Source organism: Bos mutus, chromosome 10 (genome assembly GCF_027580195.1).
Source record: "Bos mutus isolate GX-2022 chromosome 10, NWIPB_WYAK_1.1, whole genome shotgun sequence".
Taxonomy (NCBI): domain Eukaryota; kingdom Metazoa; phylum Chordata; class Mammalia; order Artiodactyla; family Bovidae; genus Bos; species Bos mutus.
In genome coordinates, this window is record NC_091626.1 from 36,596,230 (window position 1) to 36,613,805 (window position 17,576).

Sequence of the window (17,576 nt, forward strand, 5' to 3'; positions counted from 1 at the left end):
TGCTAGTTAGGAGACTCAGAATCAGAATTAAAGGAAATCCAAGGCAAGAATCAGGAGGTTCTAATTTAGAAGATAAAGTACAAATGGAATCAGGAAGCAAGTAATGAAGTCAGGCTGCCAGAATCACCAGTAAGGAGGAGGTGGACATGTGTGTCCCGGCTATCTACGGACAAGTGAGAACTTGGCTCCCTGGCTGGACCTGAGGCTATGGCTGGGCCCATAGCCCAGGAGTGGCACTAAGCAGTGTTTCTCTAGAAAGGAGACTGCTGGATAGACTTGTGCAGAGAATTATTTGGTCAAATTCTGCAGGACAAGGAAGGTAAACCACTGATAGTTCTGAAGTATGAAGATACTGTTTTCTGGGTGGCTGGTTTGCATCTGACCATGAGTCTAAGCTATGATGGGTGTGAACTTTGAAGTCTTACACAGGAATCCTCCACCCACACTCTAAAGTTAGATGACACTGGAGTCTATGAAAGCACAACATCTCACTGAAAATTAGTGGGATGGTACCTGGTACAGATGGAAAGGGCACACAGATTTTTTCATCACCACCAAGATAGTATCTTTTTAGGGTGACTGGAAAGGTTAGACATAAAAATTCAGAATAGTAGTATTTCAGGAACATTCCTAGAATGAGAATAGTAAAAGTTGCTGTGAGTTATGCTCAATGTTTTTTTGAGAAGTAGCCGCCATTATCGCAGAGAGCCTTTTTAATTTTATGCCATACAGTGAATCTTCACAATAGTCCTATTTAATCCCATTCTTTTGGTGAGGAGAGTGAAATAGGTTAACATTATAACAGTGAGACTAATAATAAAATAGCCTATCTATTGAGTGATGTTCAGTCTTTATTCTAAGAACGTTATTTTACTATGTCACTTCAGCGTCACGTTACCATTGTACTGCGCTGCCCCTGGTTTGTGCAGGGCTAGAAATGACAGGTCTTCCTGGCTGTGCAGCCTCTGCTCTTCGCCACAAGGCTGCCATGGCAGGCCAGGGTGAGATAAGCTACCATATGGCTCCTTGGCAGGGTGATACCTCATCCTCCCAGCATTCTGCACTTATCTTCTTCAGCCTCAACTCATACTCTCTCCCTCGTTCTGCTCCAGACAGAGGATTTCTAGTTTTTTAAATTTTCCACCGTCTTTCCACCACCTAGGTCCTGCACACCTTTGCCTGGAATGTTCTTTCCTTAGGTAACTCCTGTTCATGTCTCATTTGTTAGCTTAAATATTACCTACTGAGCAAAACACTGAGCATAACTCACAGCAACTTTTACTATTCTCATCCTAGGAATGTTCCTGAAATACTATTCTGAATTTTTATATCTAACCTTTCCAGTCACCCTAAAAAGATACTATCTTGGTGGTGATGAAAAAATTTGTGTGCCCTTTTCCATCTGTACCAGGTACCATCCCACTAATTTTCAGTGAGATGTTGTGCTTTCATAGACTCCAGTGTCATCTAACTTTAGGTAATATTTAAGGTAACAAATGAGTGTAGGTAATACTTAAGTGTAGGTAATATTTAAGTGTATACATATACACATTTTGAATATATGTTTCATAGCTCCCTCTGATCTCTGTTGCTGCTGTTACTACAAATAAACCCCTTGATTTCCTACCTCCACTTCTTTCTGCATGCGGTTCTTCTCATCTTTGGAATGCCTACTTCCAACTATGTTGTAGAAGATTCTCCCTACATTGCCTGTTGAAGTTCTGTCAGCCCTTCAATGTTCACATCAAATATTTCCTCTTTAATTTTACCAATAAAATTAAACTTTATTTAAATTTCTTTTAAGGTGCTTATAACATTCTGCCTCATGGTAAAGAATCTGCCTGCAATGCAGGAGACCTGGGTTCAATCCCTGGGTTGGGAGGATGCCCTGGAGAAAAGCATGACAACCCACTCCAGTATTCTTGCCTGGAGAATTCCTGGACAGAACCTTGTGGGCTATAGTCCATGCGGTGGTAAAGAGTCAGACACAGCTGAGTGACTTTCACTTCAAACATTCTGCCTTATTCTATAGCTTTTTGGTGTTCTATAATCTGTTTTGAGGAAAAGAATGCCTACTTTAATATCAATCAATTCAGAATTATTTAAATGGTAAATCTGCCCACCTTTCTTTAGTATTACCCTAGAGGAAGTGTTTGAATATGTACTTCATTCTGACACTGTCAAAATTATGAATGCTATATATTTTTACCCACACTATATGCCATAAACATTGTCTTATTTGTTTTTTTCTCTCTCATTTATGTACCTCACAAATGTTTACTGAGGTTTATTACAAGTCAAATACTGCTTTAAGTATTGTGCATAGAGCAGTGAATAAAACAGGTGAGTTCCTGTACTCATGGAGCTTGTATTCTAGTAAGCTTTCTGGATAAGTTCCAATAGGAAAAATAGAAAAGGAGAAAAATGATGGGAATGCTTCCAGTTGGAAGAGGGTAGTAGGGGATTGTTGCTATTTTATTTAAATTAGGCAAGAAAGGCATAGCTAAGAACATAACATTTGAATAAAGTCTGAAAAGAAATGAGATGAGTTATGAGGATATATGTGAGCACGCTGTGCACTTAATTGCTCAATCGTGTCCAACTCTTGCAACCCGATAGACGGTAGCCTGCCAGGCTCCTCTGTCCATGGGATTCTTCAGGCAAGAATATCAGAGTGGGTTGCCATTTCCTCCTCCAGGGGATCTTCCCAACCCAGGGATCGAACCCAGGTCTCTTGCATTGCAGTCAGACTCTACCAACTGAGCTACGAGGGAAGCCCATGAAGATATATGGGGGAAGAATATTCCAGCAAGTGCAAAGGCTCTAAGGTGACTGTCTTAGATATATTTAAGGAATAGTGAAGAGACCAGAGAGGCTAGAATGATGTAAACAAAGGGGACAGTGATAGAAGCTGTAGTCAGAGAGACAGTGGGGAAACTAGATTATATAGAATCTGATGGGCCATTGTAAGAATTGGCTTTTACTCTGAAAGAGATGAGAAACCAAGGACGGGTTTTTGAGCAGAAGTGATTTGATCTGACGTATATTTAAAGGGGCAGGATGCTATGTAAAGAACAGACTGAGTATAGTGAAGGGTAAACACAGGGAGAACTGTTAGGAGGGTTTTTTTTCAGTAATGCAAGAAAGAGAAGATGGTGTCTTGAATCAGGCTAACAGTGATACAGGCGGTTAAAAAATGGTCAGACTCGACATATCCTGAAGGTAGAGCCAACAGAATTTGCTGATGCACTGGATATGGGGCATGGAATAACTAAGGATTTTGGCTTAAGTTATCAGAAGAATAGAGATGCCTTTTAGAGAAATGGAGAAGGCTGCAGGAGATGAAGGTCTGGCGAAGGGAAACTCAGTTTGAGTTAGGATAGGAGATGTCTATCATATTTTTAGGCAAAATAGAGATACCAATTTAGGAGTAATTAGTGGATAAACGTATTTAAAGTTGTAAGATGATTAGAGTGATTAGAGAATGAATGCAGATAGAAATGAGAAAAGATCTTGGACTAACTTGGGATAATCCATTTTTTAGGTGCTAGAAGAGAATGAAAAGCCAGAAAACTGAAGAGGTATAGCCAGAAAGATGGGAGAAAAACTAAGAGAAAGTGGTATCCTAAAAACCAACTGAATAGTTATTTTTTTTGGTTTTAATAGTGTCAGATCATTAGGGCCAATTTATCAGATGATGTGAAAATTTGTGGAAGTATTCGGTAGCCCAAAACAATTAAATTATTCTTTAAGAGGGGAATATTTAGTCTATTTTCTTCAATAAGATGGCTCATGATTCAGATTGATAAATAAAAATAAATTATTCCACTTAAACATACCTTGAAAGAACATATTTGGTTACCAGAAAGGTTTAATCTTTCTAGTTGTTCATTGGGATCAAGACATCGACCTTTAATTTAAAAAAACAAGATGAGAAAAAAATTAAATTTCTTATTTTACCTCCTATTCGTATCTTGCCATGTTTCTGAGTTGTATATGACCATCTTTTCCTAACAGTAACATTGCACAACTAGTAACCACTGATCAATGGGTAGTATTTCCATATCCTTTAACTATAGATTTAGAAATACTTTGTAAAGACATCATACAAAAAGTCTAAAAGAAAGAAACCTAAGACTGTACTTTTTATACAAACAAAAAATTATTGTAACATTATCTCATATTTCAAATGAAACTGTACATACCAATGCTGCTTATTAGATTTCCAGCAAGGTTGAGATCACTTAAATTCTTCAAAGTTTGCAAGCCCTAAAAAATTTAGGCAACATATAATTTAGAAGAAATCATTAAAATCTATGTTTATAAGTCATCTGAGCAAGCTGGTTAGCTCTCCTGGTGTTTCAAGCACCAGGTGCTGTTTACTTTACAAGCTTAGAACTCAGTGCAGCCTACCTTGTTTTCTGGAATCTGGAGAGAATTACTGAAGGAGAAGGGAACAGGGAGCAGAGTAGGGAGGAAAAGAAGAAGAGGAGGAAAAAGAATACATACAGAACAAGTTATATATAAAACTTCTCCAAACCTCCTTTTTATTTTTAACCCTCAAAGAAGAAATAACATCTTACCTCCCAGACATGGTAGAAGAAATAAAGAAAATTATGTATATGAGGTTCTCTATATGTTATAATATGCTATATATGCATTAGTTCTCAACAATAATTAAACTAGTCATGAATATTTCTTGGACACTGGTTAAGCTCTACAGGAGTCAGTCAGTTCAGTCACTCCGTCGTGTCTAACTCTTTGCGACCCCATGAATCACAGCACGTCAGGCCTCCCTGTCCATCACCAACTCCCGGAGTCTACTCAAATTCATGTCCATTGAGTCGGTGATGCCATCCAGCCATCTCATCCTCTGTCGTCCCCTTCTCCTCCAGCCCCCAATCCCTCCCATCATCAGGGTCTTTTCCAATGAGTCAACTCTTCGCATGAGGTGGCCAAAGTATTGGAGTTTCAGCTTTAGCATCAGTCCTTCCAATGAACACCCAGGACTGATCTCCTTTAGGATGGACTGGTTGGACCTCCTTGCAGTCCAAGGGACTCTCAAGAGTCTTCTCCAACGCCACAGTTCACAAGCATCAATTCTTCAGCACTCAGCTTTCTTCACAGTCCAACTCTCACATCCATACATGATTACTGGAAAAACCATAGCCTTGACTAGAGGGACCTTTGTTGGCAAAGTAATGTCTCTGCTTTTGAATATGCTATCTAGGTTGGTCATAACTTTCCTTCCAAGGAGTAAGCGTCTTTTAATTTCATGGCTGCAGTCACCAACTGCAGTGATTTTGGAGTCCCAAAAAATAAAGTCAGCCACCGTTTCCACTGTTTCCCATCTATTTCCCATGAAGTGATGGAACCAGATACCATGATCTTAGTTTTCTGAATGTTTAGCTTTAAGCCAACTTTTTCACTCTCCTCTTTCACTTTCATCAAGAGGCTTTTTAGTTTCTCGTCACTTTCTGCCATAAGGGTGGTGTTGTCTGCATATATGACTGACTTTAAATATAAATCACTGAAATTATCTTACCTCAATATATTTAATTGCATTGTGGTTCAGCCAAAGAACCTCCAATCTGGATAATTTCTCTAAATTTTCTATTTTAGAAATTTTATTATAATATAAGTATAGCTTTTCTAAACTTCTGCATTCTTGAAGACCTCCAATTTTCTGTAAAAAAAAAAAGAGGAGACTGAACATTTATATTTTATTAATCCTTTCAATAAGGTACATTTTAAGTACATTTTCCTTTAAAAATCACATTTTAAAAATAGACTGCAAAATCAATACCCAGAAAACTGAACTGAAATTAAAAAATCATATAATTGCTCTACTTAAATACAACTATTTTCAATTTTCATATTCTCTGCTGCTGCTGCTAAGTCGCTTCAGTCGTGTCTGACTCTGTGCAACCCCACAGACGGCAGCCCACCAGGTTCCCCCGTCCCTGGGATTCTCCAGGCAAGAACACTGGAGTGGGTTGCCATTTCCTTCTCCAATACATGAAAGTGAAAAATGAAAGGGAAGTCGCTCAGTTGTGTCCGAAGTTTTAATCAATTTGATACCTATTTTATATGGTTATAATCATAATAACTAGACAATTTTGAGGGATTTTTTTAAAGTCATCTAAAAAAATGTTTTTATAATCTTTCAAATTATAGTATTTACAAAATATTTCATGTTTATAATAATTTTCTTAGAAATAATCTTATATGATTATTTGTTTCAAAATTTTAACTATTATAAATAATATTACAACAAATAAATTTATGTATAGAGTTTTCTGCTTTTAATTACTTCTCTAGGATAAAATCTTAGAATAGGGATTTCTGAGTCAAAAAGTATATACTTATCTCTGGCTCTTGATTTATTTTGCAATATGGCTTTTCAATACAGATGTTATAATTTTCACACAACCAATAGTGTTAAAATAAACCAGTTTTATTACAAAGCAATACTGGGTATTAGTTGATCTGATTTGATTATTAAAAAGTAGAATGTGTCTATTTTTTCAATTATTTCTATTTTATCCTTTGTATACATCTATTTTTATATTTTGCCCATTTAAATGTTTCTTTTGTTTTACTGGGTAAAGGGTTTAATTCATCATGTATGAATTTATCTGTTTTGATCCATGCCTCAAGCATATACTTCAATGAATTATTTAACGAAGCCAAATAATTTAGTACAAATACTTCATGTAAGGTTATGTTTAGGCTTACCTCTATGCAGCATTCAGCAATCCAAAGTTCTTTAAGCTGTAAACAAGTTTCTAGTCCTGAAATTTCTTTTATATCTTGAGCAACAATTGTGAGACTTGTTAAATTAGGAAATAATGACAATCCAACTATACGAGGATACCCTGAGAAAAACATTTCCAGTTTTGAAGTATCTGATCCTTCTTGTCCAATCATCTCATAAGACAAACCATTGCATAAACACTGTTTTCAAAAAAGAAATTGGGTTATTACCTTTTTAAGATAATAAATTATTTTTGATATTAGAAATTATAAACTGTGTTTTACTGATGACATTTTGACTCACAAGAAGAAAAGCTGTATCGCATACATGGTTTTTCTCTACTTCCAAAGATCACAGAAGAAATCTTTAGATAAACTCCAGAGAGAAGTGTAAAAATGTTTCAATTAGTATTCTTACAAATGTAGTTGAAAAGAAATCTGGTTTTGACTCACCAGTTCTTTAATTATGTCGTGTTGGTTTATGTTTTCACATTCAATCATCTTCCATTAAAAATAAAGGTTATAATAATATATCTATTAAGAAAAAGGAAAAGTTGAAGTAAGTACCAGAATCATGCCATATTATTAAAGGGACCTTAACATTACTTAGGTGGACTTACTCATCTGTGACTTAACATTTTCCAACAGTACATTACCAACAATGTCTGGACCCTAAGACAGTCCATTCCATCTCTGAAATTTTCTCTTGGAAAGTTATTTTTTTATTCTGAATTTAATTCTGTCTCTCCATAACTCCTCCCCATTCACTGCCATTTTACCTCCTGCTGAAACAAGCATAATTTTTCTTCCAAATTATGAGCCTTTAATACTTGAAGAACATAATCAGCTCTCATCTATACCTTTATCTTGCCCCAAGTTCATGACTTTTAGTTCTCTTACTAAAAAGATTCTTGTTTTTCTTCCTTGAATCAGTTCCAGTTCATTCTTTCTATTATGTTGTAATGTCCCAAACTGAATACAGTTTTCTAAGTATAGTTAGCAAAGAAAAGAATCCTCAGGACTTAGTAACATACCATAGGCATGGCAATAAATGTTTATTAAAATGAACTAGTCAACTTCTTAATGGTATGAAATACTAAATAACTACATAGCTTCAATAAAATGTAGGCTACTGTTTCATTAATTTTTAATATATTCATTATATTGTTCCAGATATATACTATTTAGAAAAATATAGGAATCTGGTCTTAATATGTTGTTGTTCAGTCACTCAGATTTGTTTGACTCTTTGTGATCCCATGGACTGCAGGACACCAGGCTTCCCTGTCCTTCACTATCATCCGGAGTTTGCTCAAACTCATGTCCATTGAGTCGGTGATACCATCCAACCTCTCATCCTCTGTTGCTCCCTTCTCCTCATGCCCTCAGTATTTCCCAGCATCAGGGTCTTTTCCAATGAGTCGGCTCTGCATCAGGTGGCCAAAGTACTGGAGTTTCAGCTTCAGCATCAGTCCTTCCAATGAATATTCACAACTGATTTCCTTTAGGTTTGACTGGTTTGATCTCCTTGCTGTCCAAGGGACTCTCAAGAGTCTTCTCCAGCACCACAGTTCGAAAGCATCAATTCTTCAGTGTTCAGCTTTCTTAATGGTCCAATTCTCACATCCATACATGACTACTGGAAAAACCATAGCTTTGACTAGATGGATGGATCTTTGTCGGCAAGTGCTGTCTCTGCCTTTTAATACACTGTCTAGGTTTGTCATAGCTTTTCTTCCAAGGAGCAAGCATCTTTTAATTTCATGGCTGCAGTAATCATCCACAGTGATTTTGGAGCCCAAGAAAATAAAACCTGTCACTGTTTCCATTGTTTCCCCATTTGTTTGCCATGAAGTGATAGAACCATATGCCATGATCTTAGTTTTCTGATTGTTGAGTTTTAAACCAGCTATTTCACTCTCCTCTTTCACCTTCATCAAGAAGCTCTTTAGTTCGTCTTCACTTTCTGCCAATAGGGTGGTGTCATCTGCATATCTGAGGTTATTGATATTTCTCCCAGCAATCTTGATTCCAGCTTGAGTTTAATCCAACCTGGCATTTCTCATGATGTACTCTGCATATAAGTTAAACAAGCAGAGTGACAATATACAGCCTTGACACACTCCTTTCCCAATTTTGAATCAATTCATTGTTCCATGTCTGGTTCTCACTGTTGCCTCTTGACTTGCATACAGGTTTCTCAGAAGGCAGGTAAGGTAGTCTAGTATTCCCATCTCTTGAAGAATTTTCCAGTTTGTTGTGATCCACACAGTCAAAGACTTCAATGTAGCCAATGAAGCAGAAATAGGTTTTTTTGGAATTCCTTGCTTTCTGTATGATCTAACGGATGTTGGCAATTTGATTTCTGGTTCCCCTGCCCTTTTTAAATCCAGCTTGTTCATCTGGAAGTTCTCAGTTCATGTATTGCTAAATCCTAACTTGAAGGATTTTGAGCATTACCTTGCTAGCATGTGGAAAACTGGTAGGATGTGAAGTCAGAGAAGTACTGTGGGGTGGATTTCTTCTTGAATAAGATGTAAAGCTATATGAGGATTTTGAATGAAAGAATAATACAAGCTGTCTTGGGTTTTGAAAAGGATTGCCCTAGCTACTGTGTTGAAAATAGACTGCAGGGGTTGATGGGAGAAGCAAGGAGATCCGTCAAGGAGCAGTTGTAATAAGGTGAGAAAGGGTGGTGGCTGGAACTGGGTGGTGGTAGTGAAGATGTGAGCAGTAGTTAGATGCTAGATCTATGCTGAAAGTAATATTGACCATTCCTTCCCTGCTTCCAATTGGCAGCTGTCTCTTTACACTATTCTTGGATAATCCCCAAATATTACAGCATAGGAGTGGGCAGACAAGGGAGCGTGCAGCAAAGAACTACCTGAAGGAGTTTAGATACTCCATCAGAGGCCCATATAGAGATGCAGACTGTAGTCTTTCCTCCTAGGTTTACTTGGATGGCATCCCAAGTAAAGGAGGGCCCCTACATTCTGGTTTAATGTCTGTGAGCACCAAAGGAAAAGCCTGTCTGCCCACCACCACACAAGGGACAAAGCCTGCCTTTAGCACCCCCAGAGTCACCAAACAGTGATCCAAGTTTTCTAGCCTATAGTCTATGCCCAAGATATCTATTAGAGAAGACATTAACTGCTCCCTTCATTATTCACTAAATTATCATATGTAGCTGAGTCTAATTTTGGACTTTCTAATCTGTGCTTTCCGTTAGCTCTATTTATTCCTACAGTATTATCCTGTGTTAATAATTATGATTTATATTGTAAATTTCTACCTCATTTCTTTTTTTTTGAAATTTCCTCGTTACTCTTTCATATTTATTTTTCCAAGTAATATTTACAATTATTTTGCATTTAGTTTTAAAAATTCACTTGGGATTCTGACTGAGATTAGATTGTAAATAATTTAGGGAGAACTTCCACCTTTCCAGTATTGAATCTTCCTTTAAAACAAGATATAACTAACTCTCCATTTATTCAAGAAGACTATTTTTTCTTTCTTTTTTCAAACTTTTTATTTTATGTTGAAGTATAGTTGATTACAAATGTTATGATAGTTTCAGTTGTAAAGCAAAGCGATTCAGTTATACATACACACGAATCTATTCTTTCTCAAAGACTACTTTTTCTTCAGAGAGAAATATTCATATTTGCGATATCAACCTTTCTTTCACTTCACCTTAACTTCTCTTCACCAGTGCCCTCACTTAAGAAAACCCTTGTTGTAATTCAGTAGTTAATTAGTGAAACAAATTTAACTTAAAACCCTCAAATTATATAATTTTTATAACTACATCTGAATTATGTGATTATGCATAATTAATAATACATAATTATGGACCTTCCTGGCATTTACAAACCTCCTATGTTTTCTCCAAACTCAAGTAATCCCAAGGCTTCCAACTTCTGATTCCATCTAGAGGTGAGTGTCCTGATGCCCAGCTTGTACTTGCTCTCCTGCACCTGGGAAACCTCTTTTTAGGACCTGTCCATCTAAGAAACTGCAGGTCTGCTCGAGTTTCTCCAGGGAGCCAGGAGCCACCATCTATAGCTTTCATCCTTCAAATCTCAAACCTTGGATTGATCCAGTCACCTCTGATCTCTGCTCTGGAGTGCTGCTGAAAGATTTCACTTGACTGGTTGGTCATGTGAGTTGAAATCACTATGAATGCAATGAGTTGAATCCAACAACAGATATTTTATATTTTCCTCTTCAACTTTGTCTCCTAAGGAGTAGGACTAGAGATACAGACCTGAGATTCACAATATCTGGACTATTTTAAACTTTCACCACTCACCTCAAGTTCTTTCTCTCACTCAGTAGATGATCTTGTTCCTATTTTCACAGAGAACAGTGATGCCATGATGCCATGAGATAGACACTTCTTAAATGCCCATACTTCTTAAAATATATAGCTGACCCTTGAGTAACACAGGTTTGAACCACACAGGCCCGCTTATATGCAGATATTTTCCCACAGTAAATACTACAGTACTACACAGTTCATCATGCGAAATGCTGGACTGGATGAAGCACAAGCTGGAATCAAGATTGCAGGGAGAAATATCAATGACCTCAGATATGCAAATGACACCACCCATATGACAGAAAGCTAAAAGGAACTAAGAGCCTCTTGATGAAAGTGAAATAGGAAGGTGAAAAAGTAGGCTTAAAACTCAACATTCAGAAAACTAGGATCATAGCATCTGGTCCCATCACTTCATGGCAAACAGATGGGGAAACAATGGAAACAGTGACAGATTTTATTTTCTTGGGCTCCAAAAATCACTGCAGATCGTGACTGCAGACATGAAATTAAAAGATGCTTGCTCCCTGGAAGAAAAGCTACAACAAATCTAAACTTAAAAAGCAGAGACATTACTTTACTGACAAAGGTCTGTCTAGTCAAACGTATGGCTTTTCCAGTAGTCATGTATGCTTATGAGAGTTGGACCATTAAAAAAGCTAAGTGCTGAAGAATTGATGCTTTTGAACTGTGGTGTTGGAGAAGACACTTGAGAGTCCCTTGGACTGCAAGGAGATCAAACCAGTCCATCCTAAAGGAAATCAGTTCTGAATATTCATTAGAAGGACTGATGCTGAAGTTGAAGCTCCAATACTTTGGCCACCTGATGTGAAGAACTGATCCACTGGAAAAGACCCTGATGCTGGGAAAGACTGAAGGCAGGAGGAAAAGGGAACGACAGAGGATGAGATGGTTGGATGGCATCACCGACTCGATGGCCATGAATTTGAGCAAGCTCCAAGAGTTAGTGATGGACAGGGAAGCCTGGTGTGCTGCAGTCCGTGGGGTCACAAAGAGTTGGACACGACTGAGCAACTGAAATGACTGACTGACATGGTCCATGCCTTCCTGAATTTGAGGATAAGGAGAAACAAAGGATAAGCTGGCTGACTATGAGTTATATGTGGATTGTTCAAGAGTCAACTGTGTTTATTTCCTTTTCTGACCCATCTTAGAAAAAATATTCTTTCTCCTGTCCCAAATGAATCCCTTTTCCTGTGTACTCATCCCATTCTCTTCAGACTCTTCAGAATATTGATCTGCCAAATTTTTCTTCTTTTCATTTATTCCCATCTTTCCTTCTCTAGGGTCTCTTTTCTCTTCATACACAAATATTAGGTCATTACTAAAAAAAAAAATTCTCCTATCCTGTATTCAATATTAGCTGATTTTTTTTACAAAAAACTTTTAGATATAAGTCATTAGCACCATATTTGGAGAAGGAAATGGCAACCCACTCCAGTGTTCTTTCCTGGAGAATCCCATGGATGGAGAAGCCTGGTAGGCTGCAGTCCATGGGGTCGCACAGAGTCAGACACGACTGAGGCGACTTAGCAGCAGCAGCACCACCACCATATTAGAGCATTAGCAAACATAGGGAGTAATTAGCAACACTTCAGTACCTCTATTCAGTTCTCAATTTACTGCTGTCTCAGTGGGGATACTTCAGGCAACTGCATCTTCTTTTTCCAGGTCAACACTGGTTTAATGCCAAAAACACTGGACAAATTTTAGCTTTTAACTTAATTTGACTCTGAGATGAAATCTGATGATGCTGATGACTCTAAGTTTTCTTCTTTGGTTTGACTTTTTCTCCTTGACTTTTCTCTACTTGTTATTTAATGCCTAATTTTCTGATTAATAGTTTCCTTCTTGGTGAAAAATTACTAATTTTTATCTTGCTTTCTTTCTGTGCAATAACCCAACTACCCACATGGAAAGCTCCATCAGAATGTGTCTCAAACTCAGTATGTTCAAAACTGAATCATTATATTTTCCAGCCAACCTCTTCTCCGAATGCATATTTTCTCTCGGTAAATGACATCATTGTTCTAATTATTCAAGTAAGAAGCCTGGAACTGATGCTCAATCACTCTTTCATTCTTCCCCCCACTTTTGCTCACTTATTAAATCATTTTGCATATATGTACCCTCCTGCTAAATGTCTGTCAAGTTTCTTTGTTCCTCCCCTCTATCCAATTGCTTCTGCCCTGATTCAGGTTTTCATTACTTCAACTTAACTGAAGTTTTCCCTATAGTCTCACTTGCTGCCAATCGATCCGCCACACTTCCATGACGCCAATTACTCCGTCATGTCTGACTCTTTGCGACTCCATGGACTGTAGCCTGCCAGGCTCCCCCGTCCATGGGATTCCCCAGGCAAGAATACTGGAGTGGGTTGCCATTATCCTTCTCCAGGTGATCTTCCCAACCCAGAAATCGAACCCACATCTCCTGTGTCTCCTGAATTGCGTGCAGATTCTTTACCACTGAGTCACCTGGGAAACCAGCAACCTCCCAAAATGCAAATTTGCTCACACTACTCCCCTTGCTCTACACATGGACATCACCAGATGGTCAACACTGAAATCAGACTGATTATATTCTTTGCAGCCAAAGATGGAGAAGCTCTATACAGTCAGCAAAAACAAGACCGGGAGAGCTGACTGTGGCTCGGATCATGAACTCTTTATTGCCAAATACAGACTGAAATTGAAGACAGTGGAGAAAACCACTAGATCATTCAGGTATGACCTAAATCAAATCCCTTATGACTATACAGTGGAAGTGAGAAATAGATTTAAGGGACTAGATCTGATAGAGTGCCTGATGAACTATGGATGGAGGTTCATGACATTGTACAGGAAACAGGAATCAAGACCATTCCCAAGAAAAAGAAATGCAAAAAAGCATAATGGCTGTCTGGGGAGGCCTTACAAATAGCTGTGAAAAGAAGAGAAGTGAAAAGCAAAGGAGAAAAGGAAAGATATACCCATGTGAATGCAGAATTCCAAAGAATAGCAAGAAGAGATAAGAAAGCTTTCCTCAGCGATCAATGCAAAGAAATAGAGGAAAACAATAGAATGGGAAGATCTCTTCAAGAAAATTAGAAATACAAAAGGAACATTTCATGCAAAGATGGGCTCAATAAAGGACAGAAATGGTAGGGACCTAACAGAAGCAGACGATATTAAGAAGAGGTGGCAAGAATACACAGAACTGTAAAAAAAAAGATCTTCACGACCAAGATAATCACGATGGTGTCATCACTGACCTAGAGCCAGACATCCTGGAATGTGAAGTCAAGTGGGCCTTAGAAAGCATCACTACGAACAAAGCTAGTGGAGGTGATGGCATTCCAGTTGAGCTGTTTCAAATCCTGAAAGACGATGCTGTGAAAGTGCTGCACTCGATATGCCAGCAAATCTGGAAAACACATCAATGGCCATAGGACTGGAAAAGGTCAGTTTTCATTCCAATCCCAAAGAAAGGCAATGCCAAAGAATGCTCAAACTACCACACAATTGCACTCATCTCACACGCTAGTAAAGTAATGCTCAAAATTCTCCAAGCCAGGCTTCAGCAATACATGAACCGTGAACTTCCAGATGTTCAAGCTGGTTTTAGAAGAGGCAGAGGAACCAGAGATCAAATTGCCACCATCCGCTGGATCATCAAAAAAGCAAGAGAGTTCCAGAAAAACATCTATTTCTGCTTTATTGACTATGCCAAAGCCTTTGACTATGTGGATCACAATAAACCGTGGAAAATTTTGAAAGAGATGGGAATACCAGACCACCTGACCTGCCTCTTGAGAAACCTGTATGCAGGTCAGAAAGCAACAGTAAGAACTGGACATGGAACAACAGACTGGTTCCAAATAGGAAAAGGAGTACGTCAAGGCTGCATATTGTCACCCTGCTTATTTAACTTACATGCAGAGCAATGCTGGGCTGGAGGAAGCACAAGCTGGAATCAAGATTGCCGGGAGAAATATCAATAACCTCAGATATGTAGATGACACCACCCTTATGGCAGAAAGTGAAGAACTAAAGAGCCTCTTGATGAAAGTGAAAGAGGAGAGTGAAAAAGCTGGCTTAAAGCTCAACATTCGGAAAACTAAGATCATGGCATCTGGTCCCATCACTTCATGGCAAATAGATGGGGAAACAGTGGAAACACTGGCTGACTTTATTTTTCTGGGCTCCAAAATCACTGCAGATGGTGATTGCAGCCATGAAATTAAAAGACACTTACTCCTTGGAAGGAAAGTTATGACCAACCTAGATAGCATATTCAAAAGCAGAGACATTACTTTGTCAACAAAGGTCTGTCTAGTCAAGGCTATGGTTTTTCCAGTGGTCATGTATGGATGTGAGAGTTGGACTATAAAGAAAGCTGAGTGCAAAAGAATTGATGCTTTTGAACTGTGGTGTTGGAGAAGACTCTTGAGAGTCCCTTGGACTGCAAGGAGATCCAACCAGTCCATCCTAAAGGAAATCAGTCCTGGGTGTTCATTGAAAGGACTGATGTTGAAGCTGAAACTCCAATACTTTAGCCACCTGATGCAAAGAGCTGACTCATTTTAAAAGACTCTGATGCCGGGAAAGATTGAGGGCAGGAGGAGAAGGGGACGACAGAGGATGAGATGGTTGGATGGCATCACCGACTTGATGGACATGGGTTTGGGTGGACTCCAGGAGTTGGTTATGGACAGGAAGGCCTGGCATGCTGCAGTTCATGGGGTTGCAAAGAGTCGGACACAACTGAGTGACTGAGCTGAACTCCCCTTGCAAGGTATTCATGGTGTCCAAACTCAACTCCTGCCTACCTTTCAAGCTCATCAACTAAAAATTCCTGACAGCATCCCAGGCTCTGGCCACAACTATATTTCTCTGAATGACATGGGATATTTCTATACTTTGGCATATGCTGTTTCCCCTCCCTAACTTTCCCTTGACTTTATGGCATACTCCATATGCCCTTAAAAATTTAAATCAAGGGTCTTCTGTGTGAAGACTTTAATTCTGTCAGTATTATAATCATTCTCCTGCTCATAATTCCAATAAAGGCCAGAATATGGCGCATATACAACACCTGTCCTCTGTACTGTGATACTTCCAGGTCTTTGTTCCTTACCAGGTTACATCACTGAGGGCAGGAACAATGACCCTATCACAGTGCCTGACACATGCTTGGTATTTGATAACAATTTATTGGATGGTTTGAATTAGTTGTCATGCCACAGGGGTCCTATATGTTATAACTTAAAGAAATATTGGGTTGGCTAAAAAGTTTATTTGGGTTTTCCACAAGATGATACCAAAAGCATTTGGCCAACCCAATACCTTAAGTTTTACATGACTGGTCAGAGTAGAACAATAATTAGAGTTCAAAGGACCATGTTTCTGTCTGCCATGAGAGCTGGGGAGAGTGTCATTGTGAAAAAATCAAATTTCTTTTTTACAAACTAGAAGGCCTGTATGGTCAAATTGTTTCCTGCCTTGGGTATAAAGGGATCAGAATCCATCCATTATTACTGATGCGCCAAACAAATGCCCTTCCAGTTCTAGGTGAGCGGTATCAAGGGTGTCCAAGGAGCACTTCGTTCTCTCAGTAAAGGCTGCACAGATGGCTGTGTGCCACCTTCCCTCTCCGTTTCCTCTTCAGCTTTGCCCCGGTAAACCTGACGGCCTCAGATAAAGTCACGTCACTGTCTCTCATTATTATCATCATCTCCACTGCACCATTACAAGGGTCTTTTGACCTCAACGTTGCTTTTCTCTTGTCTTCCTCCGGGTGTGGCCAGAGAGAGAGGAGAGGGGAGCAAAGACTCCTGGGCCTTGCCTAGAGGTGAGGTACTCCCAAAGGCCACCAGGTTATAGTCACTCACCTTATCCCAGAGACAGGATGGATTCCGGAGCAGTTGGAGACAGAGTAGAGTCCACTCCCGCCTCTTAATCCTGGTCCTGCAGCAGCAGGCTGGACACCCTCCCTTTCCTGGGGCTTGGTGTGTACACAACTGCCCGCTGCGGTTACCTAGGAAACCTGCTCTCCGCCTCCCGCGACCTCCGGGTGGGGAGGGGGTGAGAGGGGCGGGGAAAGCGGTGGCTGACCCGTTTCTGGATCACGTGGCGGCAAGCTACAACCAATCAGCAGAGGTAGGGGTCCATCCGGAAGCCCCCGCTGGTGCTCCTGGGAAATGGTGGGGAGGAGCGCCCGTCGCCGCGGGTCTTTTGGACTCTGCATGTGTCTTTTCACCCGCCTTCGCCAGATCACAGGCCCGCATGGGAAGCAACGACTTACATCCGGGACCTAGTCGTTGCCTCTTCCAGTCCCGGCTGTTTCCCACTGAAAATCTTTGATCTTCGGGGTCTGGAAGCCCGGAGCCTCGCTGAACCTGAACCCCAAAGCGTGATGCTGTGATGTCACAAGGCGGCCAGACACCCGTATCAGGCCCTGATATCCCCACGCGCCCCTCGGTCCAAACGCCGGC

The 17,576-nt window shown here is 39.5% G+C and overlaps 1 protein-coding gene across 1 annotated transcript in view; it reads right to left on the minus strand.

The window, feature by feature from the left end:
* The window catches only part of LRRC9 (leucine rich repeat containing 9), a 121,125-nt gene extending 103,958 nt beyond the window's left edge, over window positions 1-17,167 (minus strand). The window contains exons 1-6 of the mRNA XM_070378511.1: window positions 16,974-17,167; window positions 7,210-7,290; window positions 6,739-6,957; window positions 5,546-5,686; window positions 4,206-4,269; window positions 3,840-3,910 (exon numbers count right to left, since the gene is read on the minus strand). Coding sequence (XP_070234612.1) covers window positions 3,840-3,910; window positions 4,206-4,269; window positions 5,546-5,686; window positions 6,739-6,957; window positions 7,210-7,257 — 543 coding nt within the window. The 5' untranslated portion in view covers window positions 7,258-7,290; window positions 16,974-17,167. The remainder of the gene's footprint in view (window positions 1-3,839; window positions 3,911-4,205; window positions 4,270-5,545; window positions 5,687-6,738; window positions 6,958-7,209; window positions 7,291-16,973) is intronic.
* Window positions 17,168-17,576: the final 409 nt, after the last annotated feature.